Raw genomic sequence first — 25,895 nt, 5'->3', positions numbered from 1 at the left:
ATGTCATCAGTTTCTGATTTATTAAATCGTATAATAGTGCAAAATTGTCCTCATTTGTAGTGGTCTTTCTTGAATTATTTGGAAAAAAAGATATACAAATAACTAAAAACTTATTGAAAAATAAACAAGTGATTCAATTATAAATAAAGATTTCTGCACATAGAAGTAATTATCAACTTAAAGTGCCCTCTTTGGGGATTGTATTAGAGATCCATCTGGATACATGAATTTAATTCTAAACATTTATTCACAAAAAAAAGAAATATTTAAATTCAATAAGTATGGAACATTTCTTTTCACAGTTTATGAACTTACATTCATATTTTGTTGAAGTATTATTCAATAAATATATCTATAAAGGATTTTTGAATTGTTGCTATTTTTAGAATATTTTTAAAAAACCTCACGTACCCCATGGCATACCTTCAAGTACCCCCAGGGGTACGCTTAGCCCCATTTTAGAAACACTGGTCTACATAACATGGAATGGTTGTTCCTTGATCAAAATGTTTTACAGACTATACAGTATGTGAATCGCTTTCTGACAGTCACTTCAGGATGCACTGTTTTGTGGGTGGTATTATTTACGTGGCTCACCTTCGGCAGGGTCTTTTCTCCCCGTCATCTTTGTTGTAGCGGTGTAGCATGCAAGGACAGAAGTGGAAGAAGTGTCAAAAGATGAAGCTAACTGTTTTAATGACATTCAGACTTTACTTCAATCGATAACGGAGCAGCATCAGCATTGTGAAATGTGTGAAATGTGTCCCGTGAAAAAACGTCCGACCAGAACTCACTAATAACTAAAGTTCCTTGGGTGAATAATGTAAACTCACTCCACCGGTATGTTTTAGTGCTTCAACAGTGAGATATAATTTAGAACTTTACGCTACTCTATATTAAATATGGCAACAGCAGAGGGTGAATGTCCCACTATAAGAAGATAGTGAAAAAGAAGAAGCTTAAATAAACAGTAAATAAAAACTGCCATGAAGATGACTGGTTGCTCTCTCCCCTCCCTAGATGAACTGTACAGGGCCAGGTGCCTCAAAAAGGCCCAAAACATCATAAGGTACCCATCTAACCTCAGACATAAAATTTTTGAACTCGGGCAGGAGATATAGGACAACTTAATGCCAGACAAACAGATTTAAGAACACGTTTTACCCGAGATCAATAATGTGGCTGAACACAAGACAAGAATGATTGTGCATGTGACCTGTGTGCTTGGTATTTTTATATATTTTTTTGTATTTATCTCTGTTTTTATGTGTTATTATGAATTTGCACTAAATTAATTTTACTTACAATTTCGTTGTACTATGTAAAATGATTCAGGAGGAACAGTGTGGTTTTCGTCCTGGTCGTGGAACTGTGGACCAGCTCTATACTCTCGACAGGGTTCTTGAGGGTGCATGGGAGTTTGCCCAACCAGTCTACATGTGCTTTGTGGACTTGGAGAAGGCATTCGACCGTGACCCTCGGGAAGTCCTGTGGGGAGTGCTCAGAGAGTATGGGGTATCGGACTGTCTTATTGTGGCGGTCCGCTCCCTGTACGATCAGTGCCAGAGCTTGGTCCGCACTGCCGGCAGTAAATCGAACACATTTCCAGTGAGGGTTGGACTCCGCCAAGGCTGTCCTTTGTCACCGATTCTGTTCATAACTTTAATGGACAGAATTTCTAGGCGCAGTCAAGGCGTTGAGGGGTTCCGGTTTGGTGACCGCAGGATTAGGTCTCTGCTTTTTGCAGATGACGTGGTCCTGATGGCTTCATCTGACCGGGATCTTCAGCTCTCACTGGATCAGTTTGCAGCCGAGTGTGAAGCGACCGGAATGAGAATCAGCACCTCCAAGTCCGAGTCCATGGTTCTCGCCCGGAAAAGGGTGGAGTGCCATCTCCGGGTTGGGGAGGAGACCCTTCCCCAAGTGGAGGAGTTCAAGTACCTAGGAGTCTTGTTCACGAGTGGGGGAAGAGTGGATCGTGAGATCGACAGGCAGATAGGTGCGGCGTCTTCAGTAATGCGGACGTTGTACCGATCCGTTGTAGTGAAGAAGGAGCTGAGCCGGAAGGCAAAGCTCTCAATTTACCGGTCGATCTACGTTCCCATCCTCACCTATGGTCATGAGCTTTGGGTCATGACTGAAAGGATTAGATCACGGGTACAAGCGGCCGAAATGAGTTTCCTCCGCCGTGTGGCGGGGCTCTCCCTTAGAGATAGGGTGAGAAGCTCTGCCATCAGGGAGGAACTCAAAGTAAAGCCGCTGCTCCTCCACATCGAGAGGAGCCAGATGAGGTGGTTCGGGCATCTGGTCAGGATGCCACCCGAACGCCTCCCTAGGGAGGTGTTTAGGGCACGTCCAACCGGTAGGAGGCCACGGGGAAGACCCAGGACACGTTGGGAAGACTATGTCTCCCGGCTGGCCTGGGAACGCCTCGGAATCCCCCGGTAAGAGCTAGACGAAGTGGCTGGGGAAAGGGAAGTCTGGGTTTCCCTGCTTAGGCTGTTGCCCCCGCGACCCGACCTCGGATAAGCGGAAGAAGATGGATGGATGGATGGATGTAAAATGACAATAAAGATATATTCTATTATTGACCACGTGATCGGCATAAACTACAGTGGCGGACGTGCACACATTTTCAGGACTTATGCAGATCTCAAATATACATCAGCACGTACCAGAAGGTAGGCAAAGTTGGTTTTGCATAATAGTGCAAAACAAAACACCAGATAATATGTCTGCTAATAGATGCTATTTTGCAGTCCTTATACGCACACCACAGTAATACTTGTATCCCTGACTACGGTAGTGTCACCGCAGGGTTTTTGCAGCTTCCTGCGGGGTTCGTTCTCTTAAAATGCAGACGGACTACTTCGGACAAGGCGTGCAGGTAAAAACATGATTAAATTATCAAAACTCAAAGAGGTACAAAAAACCGGAAAACAAGGTGAAGGCACAACACGCTGATTGCACTTGGAGCTAAAGATAACTCTTAGCATGTACTAGGGACAAAAAATACTCAGGGAACTGTGGCATGAAACAAACAAGACTTACATGGCAAGGCATGAAGCAAACAAATCTTACGTGGACCGAGCATTAAGAGAACAATGATGCCAGACTGAGCGTGGCGAGCAGGCTGACTAAATAGCTCTCTGATTAGTGGTTGACACTAACCAGAGGCAGGTGAACCCAATTAATCCCCTTGGAAACTAAAACAAACCCAGAGGTGCACAGAAACTAAGGGAGTCCAAAACTAACAGAACATAACAGAAACATAGTCCGGACCTAGGATCATGACAGGTAGCCATAAAGGGCCGACAATCCATCAAGCGGTGCGGCTTCAAAGTCATACTAAAACATTTTGACGGATTTTTGAGTGACGTGTGTAATGTTCTTTATTTTTATTTAATTAAATTGCTTTGTGGTGGGTAAGCCATTAAATAAATGTTATTTGTTGCTTTTAATATATGTTTATTGATCTACAGTATTTTGGATAGTTTTAGTATCTTTAGGTCATGAAATTAGTTAAATTTAAGTTAAAATAACAATGATTGTCCCACGCACACGCACTAAATGTGGGGAAATGTGTCCTCTGCATTCGACCCATCCCTTGTTCACCCACTGGGAGGTGAGGGGAGCAGTGAGCAGCAGCGGTGGCCGCGCCCGGTAATAATTTTTGGTGATTTAAACCCAAATTCTAAACCTTGATGCTGAGTGCCAAGCAGGGAGCTATGGGTCCCATTTTTATAGTCTTTGGTATGACTCGGCAGGGTTTTGAACTCGCAGCCTACCGATATCAGGGCGAACACTCTAATCTGAGTAGGTGGCCAAGTGGAATAATTCTGCTTTTGCGTACCGACCTAGAAATGTATCAAAGTCGCCCCCGCCCCCCATACACACTTATATTTATTTGCATGCTAGATTTTTAATTGTCAATTATTAGAGACTGTAATGAGGTGGCGACTTGTCCAGGGTGTACTCAGCCTTCCGCCCGAATGCAGCTGAGATAGGCTGCAGGAACCCCCGTGTCCCCAAAAGGAACAAGGGGTAGTAAATGGATGGATAAAATTATTGGAGAATTACCTAAATTCCTTTATTTTAATTTTTAGAATAGTAAAACACAAAAATGGAACAAACATGGTTTGCATTTTGTTCCCTATTTGGACTGAAAATGAACAAAACTGGGATTTTAAAACAGGGATAAGTAAGGAGATGGACGGTATTTTCCAGGCTATAAGGTGCACTTAATTCACGATATAGTTCTGGATTTGCTTACCGACCTAGAAACAATTTTATTTGGTACATAATGTAATGATAAGTGTGAAAAATTTGGCCGGGGTCCGGGCTGTGTGTGTGTGTGTGTGTGTATATATATATATATATATATATATATATACATATATATATATATACATATATATATCCATTATCTACCCCTTATTCCCTTTGGGGTCACGGGGGGCGCTGGTGCCTATCTCAGCTACAATCGGGCGGAAGGCGGTCTACACCCTGGACAAGTCTACATCTCATCGCACGGCCAACACAGATGGACGACAACATACACACTCACATTCACACACTAGGGCCAATTTAGTGTTGCCAATCAACCTATCCCCAGGTGCATACTTTTTGGAGTGGTAGGAAACCGGAGTACCCGGAGGGAACCCACGCAAACTCCACACATGCAAACTCCACACAGAAAGATCCCCAGCCCGGGATTGAACCCTGACTTCTCAGGACCTTCGTATTGTGAGGCAGACGCACTAACCCCTCTGCCGCCGTGAACCCCTCTATATATATATATATATATATATATATATATATATATATATATATATATATATACATATATATATATATATGTATATGTTTGTATATATATATATATATATATATATATATATATATATATATATATATATAAATGTATTTTTAGACAATATGTTTTGCCTGAGCTGCTAGGAGACACCAAAAGTAACAAGCAGTAGAAAATGGATTAGAAAGAACGGCTTTGAAAAAAAAAAAAAAAAAAATTACTATATTTATTTATTTATTTTTATTTTTTAAACTTGGGACTTCCCGCGGGCCAGACATATTGGGCGCTTGATCCGGCCCGCGGGCAGTTGTTTGGGGACCCCTGGTTTTAATACTACTAAAAGACAAGTTGTCTTGTGTGTTCGCTATTTTATTTAAGGACTAAATTGCAATAAGAAACACATGTTTAATGTCCCGTAGTATTTTTTTTTTCTTAAAATAAAGCCAATAATGTAATTGTTTTGTGGTCCCCTTTATTTATAAAAGTACCGAAAAGTATCAAAAATAATTTTCCTACCGGTACCAACAAATTGGTATCGAAACAACACTAAAGGTAACAAAGCCAAAACAATGCTTTTTTTTAGGTCTTCGATAGTAATGATGATTGTGTGAAAAATTGTGTTTCCTGTCGCCAGTTGTCTCTGAGAGATAAAAGCCCGGCCTGTCTGAGGTTCTTGCCTGGTAAGCAGACAGAGGAAGTAATCCTTGGACAAACACACACCACCTTTGACTGGTCAAGAATGTTATCAGGGTCCATATACTCTCCCCTGCAATGAGGAAGGCGAGATCGGACACAGAAGCGCTTCCTCGACAGCTGCTCGCCGCATCACCCTCTCAGTCCGCGTTTACCTCACACGGTGAGCTCAGCACCGCGGCACAAGGCAGCCATCAGGAGCTTTACCCCTTTGTCCATCTCTTTCATCAGGGGGCCGGTCGGAGCCACATCAGTGTGAGCGTTCTCCAAGTCAAGCAGTGAAAATACTGCTGTGATGGAGCGAGATAGACTGACAGGGCACTTAATCTTCTGTCCGATGGAGAAAAAAAAAAAAACGCTAACTGCCTCCTGATGTACGCCTGCTGTGAAGTGTTATTAAGTTGAATTGCCGTCGTATGTTTACACGACGAGAGGACTTGCAAAACGTGTCTTTCACGGTCCGACATGGTCGCGATGTACTCTCGCGTGCCCAAACTGAACGCTTAGCTTGCTAGTGGTCCATTTTCAAAGACATCTGTTTCCGGCGATTAAATGGCACCAAGAGTGGCAGGGAAAAACTATGTTTTTTTTTTTGCTCTACAACAACGAAAAAAAGCATGCAATGAACTAGGGTTGTAAAGTATACCAGTACTAATAAAGTTAAAGTCAACATATCATTGATTGTCACACACACACTAGGTGTGGCGAAATTATTCCCTGCATTTAACCCATCACCCTTGATGAGGTGAGGGGAGCTGTGAGCGGCAGCGGTGTTTGCGCCTAGGAATCACTTTTGGTGATTTAACCCCCAATTCCATCCCTTAATGCTGAGTGCAAGCAGAGAGGTAATGGGTCTCATTTTAATAGTCTTTGGTATGACTCGGCCGGGGTTTGAACTCACAACCTACCGATCTCAGAGCGGACACTCTAACCCAGGGGTCACCAACATGATGCCCGCGGCCACCAGGTCGCCCGTAAGGACCAGATGAGTCGCTCGCTGGCCTGTTCTAAAAATAGCTCAAATAGCAGCACTTACCAGTGAGCTGCCTCTATTTCTTAAATTGTATGTATTTACTAGCAAACTGGTCTCGCTTCGTTCGACAATTTTAATTCTAAGCGAGACAAAACTCAAATAGAATTTGAAAATCCAAGAAAATATTTTAAAGACTTGGTCTTCACTTGTTTGAATAAATTCATCTTTTTTTTACTTTGTTTCTTATAACTTTCAGAAAGACAATTTTAGAGAAAAAATACAACCTTAAAAATGATTGAAGGTTTTTTAAACATATACTTTTTAACCTTTTAAATTCCTTCCTCTTCTTTCCTGACAATTTAAATCAATGTTCAAGTTTGGTTTTTTTATTGTAAAGAATAATAAATCAGTTTTAATTTAATTCTTCATTTTAACTTCTGTTTTTTCGACGAAGAATATTTGTGAAATATTTCTTCAAAATTATTATGATTAAAACTCCCCAAAAATATTTTGGCAAATCTAGAAAATCTGTAGAATCAAATTTAAATCTTATTTCAAAGTCTTTTAAATCTCTTTTACAATTTTTTTTCTGGAAAATCTAGAAATAATAATGATTTGTCTTTGTTAGGAATACAGCTTGGTCCAATTTGTTATATATTCTAACTAAGTGCAGATTGGATTTTAACCTTTTAAAACAGGTCATCAAACTACCTAAATTAATCTCAATCAGGAAAAATTACTAATAATGTTCCATAAATTCGTTTTTTAAATTTTTCAAAAGATTTGAATTAGTTAGTTTTTCTCTTTATTTTTTTGCGGTTGAATTTTGAATTTTAAAGAGTCAAAATTTGAAGATAAACTGTGCTTCAAAATCTAATTTTAATTTTCTTTCGTGTTTTCTCCTCTTTTAAACCATTCAATTAAGTGTGTTTTTCATCATTTATTCTCTACAAAAAACCTTTCTTTAAAAGGAAAAAAAATGTATGACGGAATGACAGACAGAAATACCCATTTTTTTAATATATATAGATGTATTTATTAAAGCTAAATTGAGCAAATTGGCTATTTCTGGCAATTTATTTAAGTGTGTATCAAACTGGTAGCCCTTTGCATTAATCAGTACCCAAGACCTCTTGGTTTCAAAAAGGTTGGTGACCCCTGCTCTAACGACAAGGCCTCTGAGTAGGTACCATAAGTAAGTACCACGACATTAATAGATTGAAATCGGGACTATACTACCTTTTAAAAGTACCGGTAGTGTTCCTTCATCTGCGGCGATAACTACAGAGCGTGGGTGAAGTGAAGTGAATTATATTTATTTAGCGCTCTTCTCTAGTGACTCAAAGCGCTTTTACATAGTGAAACCCAATATCTAAGTGACATTTAAACCAGTGTGGGTGGTACTGGGAGCAGATGGGTAAGGTGTCTTGCCCAAGGACACAGCGGCAGTGACTAGGATGGCGGAAGCGGGGGATCAAAACTGGAACCCTTAAGTTGATGGCACGGCCACTCTACTAACTGAGCTACACCACCCCTGTGCGTGAAGAAAAGGTGGGTGCGTGATGTTGAGTGTGTCAAAACGCACACACAAAGTGCATACAAGCATTAACATCTTGGAGAGGAAGAACGGCACAAAAAACGACAATTATACTGATTAATAAAGAGGGTGTGTGAAGTACAATATGGAGTATTTTGGGCTTCAAAACCAACGGTAAAGGTGACTGTGGAGGGGGCGTGGCCCACGCGTCTCAGGCGTGATAGGGCGTGTACAGGAGCTGGCTATGAAGCAGCTGATTAAAACTCCCCCAAAATATTTTGGCAAAACTAGAAAATATGTAGAATCAAATTTAAATCTTATTTCAAAGTCTTTTAAATTTATTTTACAATTTTTGTTCTGGAAAATCTAGAAAAAATAATGATTTGTCTTTGTTAGGAATACAGCTTGGTCCAATTTGTTATATATTCTAACAAAGTGCAGATTGGATTTTAACCTTTTTAAAACAGGTCATCAAACTTCTTAAATTAATCTCAATCAGGAAAAATTACTAATAATGTTCCATAAATTATTTTTTTAATTTTTTCAAAATATTTGAATTAGTTAGTTTTTCTCTTTATTTTTTTGCGGTTGAATTTTGAATTTTAAAGAGTCAAAATTGAAGATAAACTATGCTTCAAAATCTAATTTTAATTTTCTTTCGTGTTTTCTCCTCTTTTAAACCATTCAATTAAGTGTGTTTTTCATCATTTATTCTCTACAAAAAACCTTCCATAAAAGGAAAAAAAATGTATGACGGAATGACAGAGAGAAATACCCATTTTATTTAATATATATAGATTTATTTATTAAAGCTAAATTGAGCAAATTGGCTATTTCTGTCAATGTATTTAAGTGTGTATCAAACTGGTAGCCCTTTGCATTAATCAGTACCCAAGACCTCTTGGTTTCAAAAATGTTGGTGACCCCTGCTCTAACGACAAGGCCTCTGAGTAGGGTACCATAAGTAAGTACCACGACATTAATAGATTGAAATCGGGACTATACTACCTTTTAAAAGTACCGGTAGTGTTCCTTCATCTGCGGCGATAACTACAGAGCGTGGGTGAAGTGAAGTGAATTATATTTATTTAGCGCTCTTCTCTAGTGACTCAAAGCGCTTTTACATAGTGAAACCCAATATCTAAGTGACATTTAAACCAGTGTGGGTGGCACTGGAGCAGATGGGTAAGGTGTCTTGCCCAAGGGACACAGCGTCAGTGACTAGGATGGCGGAAGCGGGGATCTAAACTGGAACCCTTAAGTTGATGGCACGGCCACTCTACTAACCGAGCTACACCACCCCTGTGCGTGAAGAAGAGGTGGGTGCGTGATGTTGAGTGTGTCAAAACGCACACACAAAGTGCATACAAGCATTAACATCTTAGTGAGGAAGAACGGCACAAAAAACGACAATTATACTGATTAATAAAGAGGGTGTGTGAAGTACAATATAGAGTATTTTGAGCTTCAAAACCAACGGTAAAGGTGACTGTGGAGGGGGCGTGGCCCACGCGTCTCAGGCGTGTAGGGCGTGTACAGGAGCTGGCTATGAAGCAGCTGACAGGTGAGTGCATTTCCCAACGGGAACGAGTGATTTAATCACCTGTCTCATTTATTAGCAGCGTTCGAGACAATGAAGGGGGAGAGGAAGAACGCAGAGAGAACAATCACTCACGACGCGCACGAGCCAGACGGAGGTGGCGGCGGAAAACGACGAACACTTGAAAAAATAAAAGACTTTGCAAACCTGGGATCCGGGCTCAGCAGGCATCTCGGTCGGTGCAAAGAGTGCTCACGACGTTAGACTTCCACAGTAACGCTTTAAACAAGGACGCACCACGCTCCAATTGCTGCTTTAAAACACGCCTCACCGAATGTGGCAATTAGTATTATCACCTTTGCTTCAAACTTAGGTAAAAATTTATATAATAAGCATTCCGATCTGCACAAGGAGTTATAAAGAGTGACAGGTAACACTGTCCTGCTGTTTGGCTCCGGTGCAGGCCATAGTCGAGGAGCACAGGAAAGACGTTCCCTTCAGGGTCGATGTCATCGAGGGGATCACAAACATCTTGCCCTGATGTGGGATCTGAGCCGAGGATGTCGTTGTGGCTTGTGCAGCCCTTTGAGACACTCGTGATTTAGAGCTATATAAGTAAACTTTAATTGATTGATTGATAGACTGGACATACTGCTGCCAAGATGTACATTTTAAACATTTTGGGCCTTATTAACTGAACTAAAAATATAATTATATATATATCTACTAAGCTTGTGTGTGTCTCTTAAATGAGCATAATAGCGAGCGTATATACAGAAAATATGCTGCTAATCAAAATGCCCCAATGCTGAGCGAGCATTGCAATCTAAAGTTCATCCGGAAAGCATTCACCACGCTTCCCTTTTTCCACACGTTACAGCCTTATTCCAAAATGGAATGAACTCATTTGTGTCCTCAACATTTTACAGACAATACCACATAATGACTGTTACGGCGGCGTCGCAAATATTAATGCACTGGTTGTTTTCTCCAAGATGCAGACGGAACTCCCGGGGCAGCATGCAAGTAGGAATACACAAAATTCAGGAAAGTGTGCCGATAGCGCGGAAGCTATGGCGAAGCTTAGAACAGGAATCAAAAAGGTTTACGAATGTAACTGTTGCATGAAGCAAACAAGAGAGCCGGACCAAGTTTGGTGAAAAGCAGGAATAACTAGCTCTCTGATTAGTGCCCGAGAGCAGGTGAGCGTCCCCGAACACTAGTCAGAGGCAGGTGAAAATAATCAGCACCCATGGCAACTAAGAAACACAAACCCAGGGGGTGCTGAAAACAGAACTAAGGGAGTCAAACTAAAATAAAACATGATCCGGGCAACAAATTATGACAATGTAAAAAAAAAAAAAAAAAAAAAAAAAATATATATATATATATATATATATATATATATATATATTTATATATATATATGTATATGTATATGTATAGTTTTTTTTTTGTTTAGTTTTTTTTAATGTTGTAAATGTATTAAATACAAAAAGGTACACAAGTAATTAGACCCTTTGGTCAATGCAACAAGCTTGGCATACCGATCTTTGGGCAGTTTTGCCCATTCTTCTAAAGCTCCATTGTGTTAAATGAGAAGTGTTGGTTGTCCAGGATGCATCAACCAAGTATTGGGCAAAGGCTGTGAATAGTTATGTACATGTGTTTTTTTATTTTTATTTTATTTTTTTTTCAAATTGGCAAAATAAAAAAAATAAAACAATGTTTTTACATTGTCATTATGTGGTAATTGTCTGTTATATTTCGAGGACAAAAATGTATGAATTCTATTTTGAATAAGGCAATAACACAACAGCATGTGGAAAAAGTTAAGCATAGTGAATAATTTCCGGATATACTGTAATCATTTAGAAATGATCAAGCTTGAAACTGTTTCTACGTCTATATGGAAAGGTTGATGCAAACTTGCAGAATTATGCAGAAATCGCTGTGAGAAAGGAGAAGATCACGCTGCAATGACAGACATATCGTATACTCAGCAATGCCAACGTATAATTTTAAAGCTGGATTGATGACTTAAGGAGGTGACTAGAGCCATAAACACCAAAATACAATTATTTAATTCAATTTAGTGTCTGCTTGCATTTTTATTTTATTTTATTTTAATGGCATTTGTTTTGTTTTTTATAGAACATATATTTCTCCTATCATCAAAAGTATCTCCAATGAAAAAACTTCTTGCAACATGCATTTTCCTAGGCCTGGATCATTCGAGCACATCATCTGGTAGAGGACCTGAGCTTGAGAATAACACAGATACCAACCCACGGGGGTGAGAAGCAATTACATATATATATATATATACTATATACATATATAGTATATATATATATATATATATATATATAGTACTATAAATATATATATATATATTATATATATATAAATATATATATATATATATAATATATATATATATATATATATATAGTATATATATAATAGTATATATATATATATATATATATATATATATATATATATATATATATATAGTATATATATATATTATATATATATATATGATATAATATATATATATATATATATATATATATAATATATATTAAAATGACTTTTTAAAACTTCTCTGTACGGAGCGGTACACGGACGTAAGGAGAAATACAGAGCAATTGAGTTTCCCAGTCATACTTGTCAAGCCTCCCGATTTTCCCGGGAGACTCCCGAATTTCAGTGCCCCTCCTGAAAAGCTCCCGAATTTCTCCAGATTCCCACCCAGACAACAATATTGGGGGCGTGCTTTAAAGGCACTGCATTTGCGTGCCGGCCCAATCACATAATATCTACGGCTTATTACACACGCAAGTAAATGCAATGCATACTTGGTCAACAGCCATACAGGTCACACTAAGGGTGGCCGTATAAAGAACTTTAACACTGTTACAAATATGCGCCACACTGTGAACCCACACCAAACAAGAATGACAAACACATTTCGGAGAACATCCGCACCGTAACACAACATAAAAACAACTGAACAAATACCCAGAATCCCTTGCAGCATTACCTTGATCGGGACGCTAAAATATACACCCCCGCTACCGCACATTGTGACTTCAATAATGAATAAATCAGTAACATGTTGGCATTTTTTTTCCAAAACTTGAGTTGATTTATTTTGGAAAACCTTTTTACATTGTTTAATACATCCAGCGGGGCATCACAACAAAATTAGGCATAATAATGTGTTAAATTCAGGACTTTATATATCGGTATCGGTTGATATCGGAATTGGTAATTAAGAGCTGGACATTATCGGAATATCTGATATCGGCAAAAAAGCCATTATGGGACATATATATATATGTATATATATATATATATATATATATATATATATATATATATATATATATATAGTACAGGCCAAAAGTTTGGACACTTTTTTCATTTTATTTTCATGACTATTTACCATGTAGATTGCCACTGAAGGCATCAAAACTATGACACCTGTGAAGTGAAAACCATTTGTGACTTGCTCTTCAAGCTCATAGAGGGAATGGCAAGAGAGTGCAAAGCAGTAATCAGAGCAAAGGGTGGCTATTTTGAAGAAACTACAATACAAAACATGTTTTCAGTTATTTCACCTTTTTTTGTTAAGTACATAACTCCACATGTGTTCCTTCATAGTGTTGATGCCTTCAGTGACAATCTACAATGTAAATATAATGGAAATAAAGAAAACCCATTGACTGAGAAGGTGTTTCCAAACTTTTGGCCTATACTGTATGGAAATAATGAGATATCGGATCATATGGGATCAGTTTTACTGCTGATAATAACATTGGATACAATACAGCCTGAATTTCTTATGTAACATGCTTGCTAGCTCAGTATGTCTGTGGTTTGGAATAATTTCCTTTGAACTATAAATATTTAATTTGCAATTACTGTAAAGTGTTAGTTATGCGAGAGGGAGGTACTGTCATGCATTGTCATTCAATACCTCTGAGATCATCCATCCATCCATCCATCATCTTCCGCTTATCCGAGTTCGGGTCGCGGGGGGCAACAGCCTAAGCAGGGAAACCCAGACTTCCCTCTCCCCAGCCACTTCGTCTAGCTCTTCCCGGGGGATCCCGAGGCGTTCCCAGGCCAGCCGGGAGACATAGTCTTCCCAACGTGTCCTGGGTCTTCCCCGTGGCCTCCTACCGGTTGGACTTGCCCTAAACACCTCCCTAGGGAGGCGTTCGGGGTGGCATCCTGACCAGATGCCCGAACCACCTCATCTGGCTCCTCTCGATGTGAAGGAGCAGCGGCTTTACTTTGAGTTCCTCCCGGATGGCAGAGCTTCTCACCCTATCTCTAAGGGAGAGCCCCGCCACACGGCGGAGGAAACCTCATTTCGGCCGCTTGTACCCGTGATCTTATCCTTTCGGTCATGACCCAAAGCTCATGACCATAGGTGAGGATGGGAACGTAGATCGACCGGTAAATTGAGAGCTTTACCTTCCGGCTCAGCTCCTTCTTCACCACAACGGACCGGTACAACGTCTGCATTACTGAAGACGCTGCACCGATCCGCCTGTCGATCTCACGATCCACTCTTCCCTCACTCGTGAACAAGACTCCTAGGTACTTGAACTCCTCCACTCGTGGGCAGGGTCTCCTCCCCAACCCGGAGATGGCACTCCACCCTTTTCCGGGGCGAGAACCATGGACTCGGACTTGGAGGTGCTGATTCTCATTCCGGTCGCTTCACACTCGGCTGCGAAACGATCCAGCGAGAGCTGAAGATCCCGGTCAGATGAAGCCATCAGGACCACATCATCTGCAAAAAGCAGAGACCTAATCCTGCGGTTACCAAACCGGAACCCCTCAACGCCTTGACTGCGCCTAGAAATTCTGTCCATAAAAGTTATGAACAGAATCGGTGACAAAGGACAGCCTTGGCGGAGTCCAACCCTCACTGGAAATGTGTTCGACTTACTGCCGGCAATGCGGACCAAGCTCTGGCACTGATCGTACAGGGAAACGGACCGCCACAATAAGACAGTCCGATACCCCATACTCTCTGAGCACTCCCCACAGGACTTCCCGAGGGACACGGTCGAATGCCTTCTCCAAGTCCACAAAGCACATGTAGACTGGTTGGGCAAACTCCCCATGCACCCTCAAGAACCCTGCCGAGAGTATAGAGCTGGTCCACAGTTCCACGACCAGGACGAAAACCACACTGCTCCTCCTGAATCCGAGGTTCGACTATCCCGACGTAGCCTCCTCTCCAGTACACCTGAATAAACCTTACCGGGAAGGGCTGAGGAGTGTGATCCCACGATAGGTTGGAACACACCCTCCGGTCCCCCTTCTTAAAGAGAGGAACCACCACCCCGGTCTGCCAATCCAAAGGTACCGCCCCCGATGTCCACGCGATGCTGCAAAGTCTTGTCAACCAAGACAGCCCCACAGCATCCAGAGCCTTAAGGAACTCCGGGCGGATCTCTGTCCACCCCTGGGGCCTTGGCCACCGAGGAGCTTTTTAACTACCTCAGCGACCTCAGCCCCAGAAATAGGAGAGACCACCACAGATTCCCCAGGCACTGCTTCCTCATAGGAAGACGTGTTGGTGGGGATTGAGGAGGTCTTCGAAGTATTCCTTCCACCTATCCACAACATCCGCAGTCGAGGGTCAGCAGAACACCATCCGCACTATACACGGTGTTGATAGTGCACTGCTTCCCCTTCCTGAGGCGGCGGACGGTGGTCCAGAATCGCTTCGAAGCCGTCCAGAAGTCGTTTTCCATGGCTTCCCCCGAACTCTTCCCATGTCCGAGTTTTTCCTCCGCGACCGCTGAAGCTGCACACCGCTTGGCCTGTCCGGTACCTGTCCACTGCCTCCGGAGTCCTATGAGCCAAAAGGACCCGATAGGACTCCTTCTTCAGCTTGACGGCATCCCACACCGCTGGTGTCCACCAAGGGGTTTTAGGATTGCCGCCCCGACAGGCACCAACTACCTTGCGGGCCACAGCTCCGATCTGCCGCCTCGACAATAGAGGTGCGGAACATGGTCCACTCGGACTCAATGTCCAGCACCTCCCTCGTGACATGTTCAAAGTTCTTCCGGAGGTGGGAATTGAAACTTTGTCTGACAGGAGACTCTGCCAGACGTTCCCAGCAGACCCTCACAATGCGTTTGGGCCTCCCAGGTCTGTCCGCATCCTCCCCCACCATCGCAGCCAACTCACCACCAGGTGGTGATCGGTAGAAAGCTCCGCCCCTCTCTTCCATGAGGCCGCAAATCCGATGACACAACTACAAAGTCGATCATAGAACTGCGGCCTAGGGTGTCCTGGTGCCAAGTGCACATATGGACACCCTTATGTTTGAACATGGTGTTTGTTATGGACAAACTGTGACGAGCACAAAAGTCCAATAACAAAACACCACTCGGGTTCAGATCCGGGCGGCCATTCTTCCCAATCACGCCTCTCCAGGTTTCACTGTCGTTGCCAACGTGAGCGTTGAAGTCTCCCAGTAGGACAAGGGAATCACCCGGGGGAGCACTTTCCAGTACTCCCTCGAGCGTTCCCAAAAAGGGTGGGTACTCTGAACTGCTGTTTGGTGCATAAGCACAAACAACAGTCAGGACCCGTCCCCCCACCCGAAGGCGGAGGGAGGCTACCCTTTCGTCCACCGGGTTGAACTCCAACGTACAGGCTTTGAGCCGGGGGGAAACAAGAATTGCCACCCCAGCCCGTCGCCTCTCACTGCCGGCAACGCCAGAGTGGAAGAGGGTCCAATCCCTCTCGAGAGAAGTGGTTCCAGAGCCCTTGCTGTGCGTCGAAGTGAGTCCGACTATATCCAGCCGGAATTTCTCGACTTCGCGCACTAGCTCAGGCTCTTTCCCCCCCAGTGACGTGACGTTCCACGTCCCAAGAGCTAGCTTCTGTAGCCGAGGATCGGACCGCCAAGTGCCCTGCCTTCGGCTGTCGCCCAGCTCACAATGCACCCGACCTCTATGGCCCCTGCTATGGGTGGTGAGCCCATTGGAGGGGGGACCCACGTTGCCTCTTCGGGCTGTGCCCGGCCGGGCCCCATGGGAACAGGCCCGGCCACCAGGCGCTCGCCATCGTGCCCCACCTCCGGGCCTGGCTCCAGAGGGGGGCCCCGGTGACCCGCGTCCGGGCGAGGGAAATCTGGGTCCATGATGTTTCTTCTTCATAAAGGTCTTCGAGCTGCTCTTTGTCTGATCCCTCACCTAGAACCTGTTTGCCTTGGGAGACCCTACCAGGGGGCTTTATGCCCCTGGACAACATAGCTCCTAGGATCATTGGGACACGCAAACTCCTCTACCACGATAAGGTTGCAGCTCAGAGAGGAGCCATGGCTGGTCCGATGGAAGTGAAGTCTCATTGAATTGCTACCTCTGAGATCAGTTGATGGGAATTGAAGCACTGGACAGTATTGGCATATCCATCCATCCATCCATTTTTTACCGCTTATTCCCTTTCGGGGTCGCGGGAGTATCGGCATATCGGATAAGATTAATAAAACCAACATGGAGGCTCTGTCATTTCAATGTGTTAGTTTAACTTCGAAATGTGCTAATTGTCATGCAAATATACAAAGGCAAGAGTTATGGTTGTATCAGCAGTGGTAGCAGGGACCTCATATGCTTCCATTTTACCATCTGAGGAGTTATCCTCTAATGAGGTCTCATTAGTCAAGCTGTCATTCACCTAACGCTGCCCTTCTATTTTCACAGTATCACTTATGCTATCTTGAAATAATGGGGTCCAGCACACAATGATAAAGCTGGTGTTATTTCACCCCGAGCCTTCCTTGACACCCAGACTGCAATTGAATAAATACACAGGATCACAACTTCAAGCGACACGACACCGTGACCAACGCCTGCATGTTAACGTTTTGACAAACGACTCCTTCCTCCGACGTGAGAAGTGAAAAGTCCGTAAATGCAAAGCATGCACTCGACAGCGTAGCCCAGACGTGACTTGGCCGCTAAACTGATGAACCTGTTGGTCGCGTTGTCGTCCACCAAATCCATCAGGTCTTATCTGTGTGCGCACTAGCATCGAGTTACACTCCGCTTTTCAGATAAAATAAACCATAACTTTGAAACTGGTGGGCTGTTGATAAAAAAAACAACAAAATAACACCATTTTTTCCAGGTTTGCTTTTTTGTATTAAAGGCCTACTGAAAGCCACTACTACCCACCACGCAGTCTGATAGTTTATATATCAATGATGAAATGTTAACATTGCAACACATGCCAATACGACCTTTTTAGATTACTAAATTACAATTTTAAATTTCCCGGGAGTTTCGTCTCCGAAATGTCGTGTAATGATGACGTGTACGCAAGACGTCCTGGGTTTTTAGGAAGTATGATCGCTGCACCCACACACAGCTAAAAGTTGTATCTTTTGCAATTTTTTCATTTAATATTGGAGAAGTCACAGTAGAAAGATGGAGTTGGGAAACTTTAGCCTTTAGCCACACAAACACACGGTGATTCCTTGTTTAAAATTCCTGGAGGTGAAACTTTCCTATGGAACAGAGCGCGGTCAAGCAAACATGGATCCCTACCAAATGTCAACCAGCAGGTTTCGGTGAGAAAATTGTGGTTAAAAAATCAGTTCTTACCGGAGAAAAGCTGAGCTTGTGCCGTCCATAGCTGCCGTCGACTCCCCTGAGACACTGCGCGTCAACAGACCCGTGGAGACACCCTTCGGACAATCAGGTACTATTTAACTCACTAAAACACTAACAACACAATAGAAAGATAAGGGATTTCCCAGAATTATCCTAGTAAATGTTTCTAAAAACAACAGAATTCGTCCCAAGGCAATCGCGTTTTTTTGTTTTTTTTTCTAGTCCGTCGCTATTAATATCCTCAAACACAAATCTTTCATCCTCGTTTAAATTAATGGGGAAATTGTCGTTTTTTCGGTCGAATAGCACTTTTTGTTGGAGTCTCCCTTTAAAAACAATGTGAATATGTGAGGAGCCATCAAACATGTGACGTCATCGTCCGCGACTTCCGGTAGAGGCAGGGCTTTTCTCTTAGCACCGAAAGTTGCAAACTTTATCGTGGATGTTCTCTACTAAATCCTTTCAGCAAAAATATGGCAATATGGCGAAATGATCAAGTATGACACATAGAATGGACCGGCTATCCCCGTTTAAATAAGAAAATATCATTTCAGTAGGCCTTTAAACAGTTTGCATCTATTCAACAGCCATACCTGACAATGGCTAAGTTGTATACGTAGGGATCAGTGACAGACTTCTGTACATTTAAAGGCACTGATTGAATTCCGTCCGTACTGCCGAGTCCCGATTCACATCAAATCTAACTGTCCCAATTTTCAAGACCTTTGTTGCATGTTGCAGACTCACCGATAATAGAATGCGCTCAAAAGTAAGACTATACTTTCCAAGATACCTCAAAGCTAATTTACATTGGATATGCTAAAAAAAACACACAAAAAAAGCAACTGGTTAGCAATGGCGATTTCAAAACCTCCAAATTTGACAATCAAAAATACAAAACCCAAAACCAGTGAGGTTGACACGATGTGTTAATGGTAAATAAAAACAGAATACAATGATTTGCAAATCCTTTTCAACCTATATTCAATTGAATAGATTTCAAAGACAAGATATTTAACGTTAGAACTGAAAAACGTCGTTATTTTTTGCAAATATTTGCTTATTTGGCATTTGATGACTGCAACATGTTTCAAAAAAGTTGGCACACATGGCAAAAAAGACTGATAAAGTTGGGGAATGCTCATCCAACAGTTATTTGGAACATCCCACAGGTGAACAGGCTAATTGGGAACAGGTGGGTGCCATGATTGGGTATAAAAGCAGCTTCATGAAACAAGGATGAGGCGAGGGTCACCACATTGTGAAACAATGGGCAAGCAAATAGTTTAAGAACAACATTTCTTAAACAGCTGATGCAAGAAATTTAGGGATTTCCCCATTTACGGTCCATAATGTCATCGAAAGGTACAGATAATCTGTAGAGAAATCCCTGAATGTAAGCGGCAAGCCTGAAAACCAACATTGAATCCCCGTGATCTTCGATCTCTCTGGCGGTACTGCATAAAAAAATGACATCAGTGTGTAAAGGATATCACTACATGGGCTCAGGAACACTTCAGAAAACCACTGTCAGTAACTACAGTTTGTCGCTACATCTGTAAGTGCAAGTTAAAACTCAACTATGTAAAGCGAAAGCCATTTATCAACAACACCCAGAAATGCTGCCGGCTTCACTGGGCTTGAGTTCATCTAAGATGGACTGATGCAAAGTGTAAAAGTGTTCTGCGGTCTGAAGAGTCCACATTTCACATTGTTTTTGGAAACTGTAGATGTCGTGTCCTCTGGACCAAACAGGAAGAGAACCATCCAGATTTTTTTAGGCGCAAACTTCAAATGCCAGCATCTGTGATGGTATGGGGGTGTATTAGTGCCCAAGGCATGGGTAACTTACACATCTGTGAAGGCACCATTAATGCTGAAAGGTGCATACAGATTTTAGAGCAACATATGTTGCCATCGAAGCAACGTCTTCATGGATACCCCTGCTCATTTCAGCAAAACAATGCTAAGCCACGTGTTCAAACAGCGTGGCTTCAGAGTAAAAGTGTGCAGGTACAATATTGGTCTCTTCTGTTCCCAAACGTTTACTGAGTGTTGTTAAAAGGAAAGGCCATGTAACACAGTGGTAAAAAATGCCCCTGTGCCAACTTTCTGCAATGTGTTGGTTTCGGGGGCGGGGTTGAGGTGCAGACAGCATACTCCTTCCGGTTCGAGCTGTCCCAGATGAAATAAAATAATGTTTTTGTGTGTGCAGTTGTGCACTGAGCTCCAAAAGCCGTGGATGTTATTTTAGCGCCCCAGAAGAGTTACTCCTGCAAGCGATTCTGGGTATTCCTTCTGTTGTGTTTATGTTTGGTTACGAAATGTGTTTGTCATTCTTGTTTGGTGTGGGTTCACAGTATGGCGCATATTTCAAACAGTGTTAAAGTTGTTTATACGGCCACCCTCAGTGTGACATGACGGCGGGGTGCGGTCGGGAGACTGGCCATGCCAGCAACCTGAGGGTTCCTGGTTCAATCCCTACCTTCTACCATCCTACTCACGTCCCTTGTGTTCTTGAGCAAGACACTTCACCATTGCTCCTGATGGGTGGTGTGTGAATGTGTGTGTGTGAATGGGTGAATGTGCTTTGAGTACCTTAAAGGCAGAAAAGCGCTATATAAGTATGACCCATCTACCATGTATGGCTGTTGATCAAGTATGCCTTGCATTCACTCTGCGTGCACGCGAGCTTGAAATTAACGTTAAAATTAAACCACTTAAAAGATCATACAACGTGTCAGCATTTCTTGACATCTTTGTGTGAAGACCATTGTTAACCCATCCAACGCTACCTTATTATGGGACTGGGCCAGCACGCTGTTTATATGGAGGAAAAGCGGACGCCTGGGGAGCATGCGGATGTTAATGGGTGAAGGTTTCAGGTGAGAGAGGACGCTACAGGCAGTGCCGTTAAAGCACGCCCCCAATATTGTTGTCCGGGTGGAAATCGGGAGAAATTCGGAAGAATGGTTGCCCCGGAAAATTTTCGGGAAGGGCACTGAAATGCGTGAGTCTCCTGGGAAAATCGGGATGGCAAGTATGTTTCAAATAAAATACTGTATTAATAAATAATGAAATAGAATACTGCATACTTTAAATTTTGTACAATTTTTTACTTAAATATGAACGTTTTAAGGGACGGTGTGGTGCAGTGGAAGAGTGGCTGTGCGCAAACCGCAGGTCCCTAGTTCAATCCCCACCTAGTACCAACCTCGTCACGTCCGTTGTGTCCTGAGCAAGACACTTCACCCTTGCTCCTGATGGGTGTTGGTTAGCGCCTTGCATGGCAGCTCCCTCCATCAGTGTGTGAATGTGTGTATGAATGGGTAAATGTGGAAGTAGTGTCAAAGCGCTTTGAGTACTTTTTTTTCATGACTATTTACATTGTAGATTGTCACTAAAGGCATCAAAACTATGACACTTACTACCTCTTGAAGCTCATCCAGAGAATGTCAAGTGTGTGCAAAGCAGTAATCAGAGCAAAGGGTGGTTATTTTGAAGAAACTAGAATATAAAACATGTTTTCAGTTATATCACCTTTTTTTGTTAAGTACATAACTCCACATGTGTTCATTCTTAGTTATGATGCCTTCAGTGACAATCTACAATGGAAGTAGTCATGAAAATAAAGAAAACCCATTGAAATGAGAATGTGTGTCCAAACTGTTGGCCTGTACTGTATGTTTTTATTATTTACAATGTTTCTCGTATTACTAATGACAACTGATATACACACATATTTTAAAATGGCACTACTAAACATGACATATCATTAAATGTATATATAATAAGGCAACACTTTAGTACAAGGAAAATATGAACCATGAATTAGTTGCTTGTCAACATGCAAATTAGTAACATATTGGCTCTTATTTAGTCATTATTAAGTACTCATTAATGCCTTATTCTGCATGGCCTTATTATACAACCAGTAAGCCATTGACTAAGAGTCTTCCCTCAATAACCTCAGAATTATTGCTTATTAGTAAACCCTAACCCTGATATGTTCCACAAAATGTGTCCAAATAACTCTAAATGAAGTATGGGGAACATATGAGCCATTAATTAGTTGCTTATTAACATGCAAATTGGTAACACATTGGCTCTTAAATAGTCATTATTAAGTAATTATTATGTACTTATTAATGCCTTATTCTGCATGGCCTTATAATACAATTACCAGTAAGCCATTAACTAAGAGTCTTCCCTAACCCTAACCTTAACCCTGACCATAATAATAATAATAATAATGGATTAGATTTATATCGCGCTTTTCTCTTGTTCGATTCTCAAAGCGCTCACAGAGAAGTGGGAACCCATCATTCATTCACACCTGGTGGTGGTAAGCTACATCAGTAGCCACAGCTGCCCTGGGGTAGACTGACGGAAGGGTGGCTGCCAGTTTGCGGCTACGGCCCCTCCGACCACCACCAATCATTCATTCATCATTCATTCACCAGTGTGAGCGGCACCGGGGGCAAGGGTGAAGTGTCCTGCCCAAGGACACAACGGCAGCGATTTGGATGTCAATAGGTGGGAAGCGAACCTGCAACCCTCAGGTTTCTGGCACGGCTGCTCTACCCACTACGCCACGCCTAACCCCGGCCCTAACCCTAACCCTATATTAATATGCAACTAATTAATGGTTCATATGTTCCCCACAGGAAAGTGTTACCAATACTACTGCATATTATAATTATCACACTCGTGGTCACCCTTAACGTGGCAAATACCAAACAGAAATGTTATTATTACTATTAATACTACTACTATTACTATGATTGAACCATTGTGAAAAAGCTGCATATTTCTTCAGGCTACTACAGTATACTTAACATGTAAACATAACTTGGCTGGGCCCATCCTGTATTTACTTACGGGAAAAATATGAAAATCCGTCCACATATCAGTTGGAAAATCGTCTTCACTTCTGTTGTTAAGCATAATTGCGGAAAAAAACCCCCAGAACATTTACAACATTTTTATATATGTGTTTGACGCAAGTGTGAATTCTTGTCTCTCATCATTTACACAATAAACGCTGTTCGCCATTTGGAAAAATGAGGTACTGGGGGATTCTTTTCTGAGTTTAACGACAATCTGGGGTTTTACAATCACACATACTTGGCTTGAATAAATAAAGGGAGCATTTTCGTACTCTGTCTTCCCCAACTCTTTTGTGTCTCTGGGGGCTTCCTCTGACTTCCTGCCATTAAAGAGACAACCCACTGGAGAACGGGGGGTGACTGACGTATGGCTCGTTTTTTTGCTCCACGTCTGGGTTTGTGGAACTTTGCTGAGGAATTTACTCACATCATTTAAAAAACAAAAACAAGAGAAGTCTGGAGTCACTGTCGTTGCTGGCACGGATACGCACATGGGCTTAAAGCAAGACTCTACATTTGAGGTGATCATTCGGTCTAGAAGCTTTATGTCTTTAGAATTCAAACTTTGGACAACTAAAAATAACCCTCATGTAATGTTGAGTCAATATGTCAGTTTCAGAAGCTGCTCTTAAAGTAATGACACTGAATTTTTCCAACACTTTGCCTTTAAACAAAACCGGCTGCTGCAGTTGTCCTACTGTCATTAGCTCATTGTGCATTAGGACCTCCCCCTTTGACATTTCACACTGAAACTGACCACACAGTAGAAAAACCAGCACACAAATGCACATAAACCCGGTTGACAAACTGTAGGAAAACAGCAAACGCGATGCAAACTCAAGCCTGAGATCCTCGTCCTTAAACCCAAACAAGAAATCGAGCGAAAGTACAAACACTGGAGAGACCACACACCCGCAGGAACACAAACATCTCAACAAACACACCACAGCACGGCCACTTCAAACGTAAGGTTCTCTCTCAACTCTGTCTGACCGAAGTATCACCTGGACCCTTCCTTACCTTCTGCAGCCACTGGGTGTAATTCTCCATAATGTGCTCCAGTTGCTGGATCTTCTGATTGGAAAAGTCTGGTTCAGGTGGTGGCGAGTCTCTCTGGAGGGAGTTGGTGTTGTACTGAGGGCCCCCGGCCTTCGCCTCCTTGCAGGAACCTTCGCCCGCCGCTCCTCCTTCGGGTAGGATGAAGGTGTAGGTGCACTGGCCATGCTGGATCCTGTGTAGACGTCTGCTGCCGTTTCCTCCGGTGCTGCCTCCGCCACCTGCGGTGCTGCCGCCGCCACCTGTGCTGCCGGTGCTGCTGTCGGCCCCTCTGTCGGCCCCTCTCCTCTGCTCGCTTCCTCCGCAGCCCACGATTACTGCAAGTGCTGCCAAAGAGAGCAAGTGGTACACAAATGTGTAGCAGAGCATCATATCAGCGGTACGAGCGATGGGAGTCCTTTATCTGCAGTCGCTCGGTCGGTCTTTTGGCTGGATTGTTCCTTTGGATGTGCATCAAGAGCCTGTTTGTCTCGAACATGTGCAGTCCATCTTTACATTGGTGGGTCAGCATTGAACGCCACTTAAGTGCAGGCCCCCGGAAAAGTTTGGCACATCTCATTCAACAGGAGTAACAACTCGTTTATCTCGATCTCCCTCCGAGAAAGCCGGCGACCAAAGTGTGCGTCAGTCACTCGACGCATTTAAAATAAGCGCAGGGTAATCTGGGAGGGTGCCATTAGACCTCCCCTGGTCTCCTTTCTGCTCGCACCCTTCTGCTGCCTGGCTTAACGACTGCATGGAGTGAGAGAGACACTCTCACTAAAGAACAGTTCCAATGCTTCCAGCACACTCTGAGCCTGCCCCTTGTAGAGCCTGCAGAGGAATGTGTGTGTGTTTGTGTGTGTACACGTGTGTGTGTGTGTGTGTGTGTGTGTTTGGCAAAAAAAGGACCCCAGCACAGAGGATGTGCTTCAACTGTAAGGGTCAGCTTACAAGTGCTGTGACTTCAGACTAACTAAGTTGCCGTTTTAGCACCGCGTGGTCAAAAAATATTTTTTTCCTGACATAATGTTGTGCTTCTCTGCATTACCCCGTCTCGGAAGAGGCACATAACCATATGTTTGGGAACACTTTTTGAAAAATCATGTTCCTTGTCCTATTAAAGACAAATGTGTAGCGGTGGTCAACAGCTTTGTCCTGCCCTGGGCTCGAACCAGCAACCACAAATCCCTGCCAAATGGCTGGCATTTGTCGCAATCATGCACCCACCTAAACCTCACTTCAGGTCTCGAGCCTGTCAACCTTTGTTTTTTTATGGGAAGTCACATTTTTTTAGCCTTTCATTAATTGCCGTATTTTCTGGACCATAGGGCGTACCGGATTATAAGATGCTTTGCCGATGAGTGGGCATATTCAGGTCTATTTTCATACAAAAGGCGCACCGGGTTATAAGACGCATTAAAGGGGTCATACTGTGATTTTTTTTCTAAATTGAAAACACTTTTTTGTGGTCTACATAACATGTAATCGTGGTTCTTTGGTCAAAATGTTGCATAGATTATGTTTTACAGACCATCTTCAAGCCGCTTTCTGAGAGTCGCATCAGGATGCGCTGTTTTGTGGGCGGTCTTATTTACGTGGTTTACCTTCGACAGTGTCTTCTTTCGTCATCTTTGTTGTAGCGGTGTAGCGTGCAAGGACGGAGACGAAGAAGTGTCAAAAAGAGGGAGCAACGCCAAAAATGTGTCCCGTGAAAAAGCGTTCGACCGGAACTCTCTAATGACTAAAGTT

The 25,895-nt window shown here is 42.6% G+C and overlaps 1 protein-coding gene across 1 annotated transcript in view; it reads right to left on the bottom strand.

The window, feature by feature from the left end:
- The window catches only part of angpt1 (angiopoietin 1), a 277,757-nt gene extending 252,810 nt beyond the window's left edge, over positions 1-24,947 (bottom strand). The window contains exon 1 of the mRNA XM_061882058.1: positions 24,129-24,947. Within this exon, the coding sequence (XP_061738042.1) occupies positions 24,129-24,536 (408 nt within the window). The 5' untranslated portion in view covers positions 24,537-24,947. The remainder of the gene's footprint in view (positions 1-24,128) is intronic.
- Positions 24,948-25,895: the final 948 nt, after the last annotated feature.

The sequence above is a fragment of the Nerophis ophidion genome, linkage group LG21, assembly GCF_033978795.1.
Source record: "Nerophis ophidion isolate RoL-2023_Sa linkage group LG21, RoL_Noph_v1.0, whole genome shotgun sequence".
In the NCBI taxonomy this organism is placed as follows: domain Eukaryota; kingdom Metazoa; phylum Chordata; class Actinopteri; order Syngnathiformes; family Syngnathidae; genus Nerophis; species Nerophis ophidion.
Note: the sequence above shows the minus strand (reverse complement) of the source record. Positions and strands in the feature narration are given on the sequence as shown.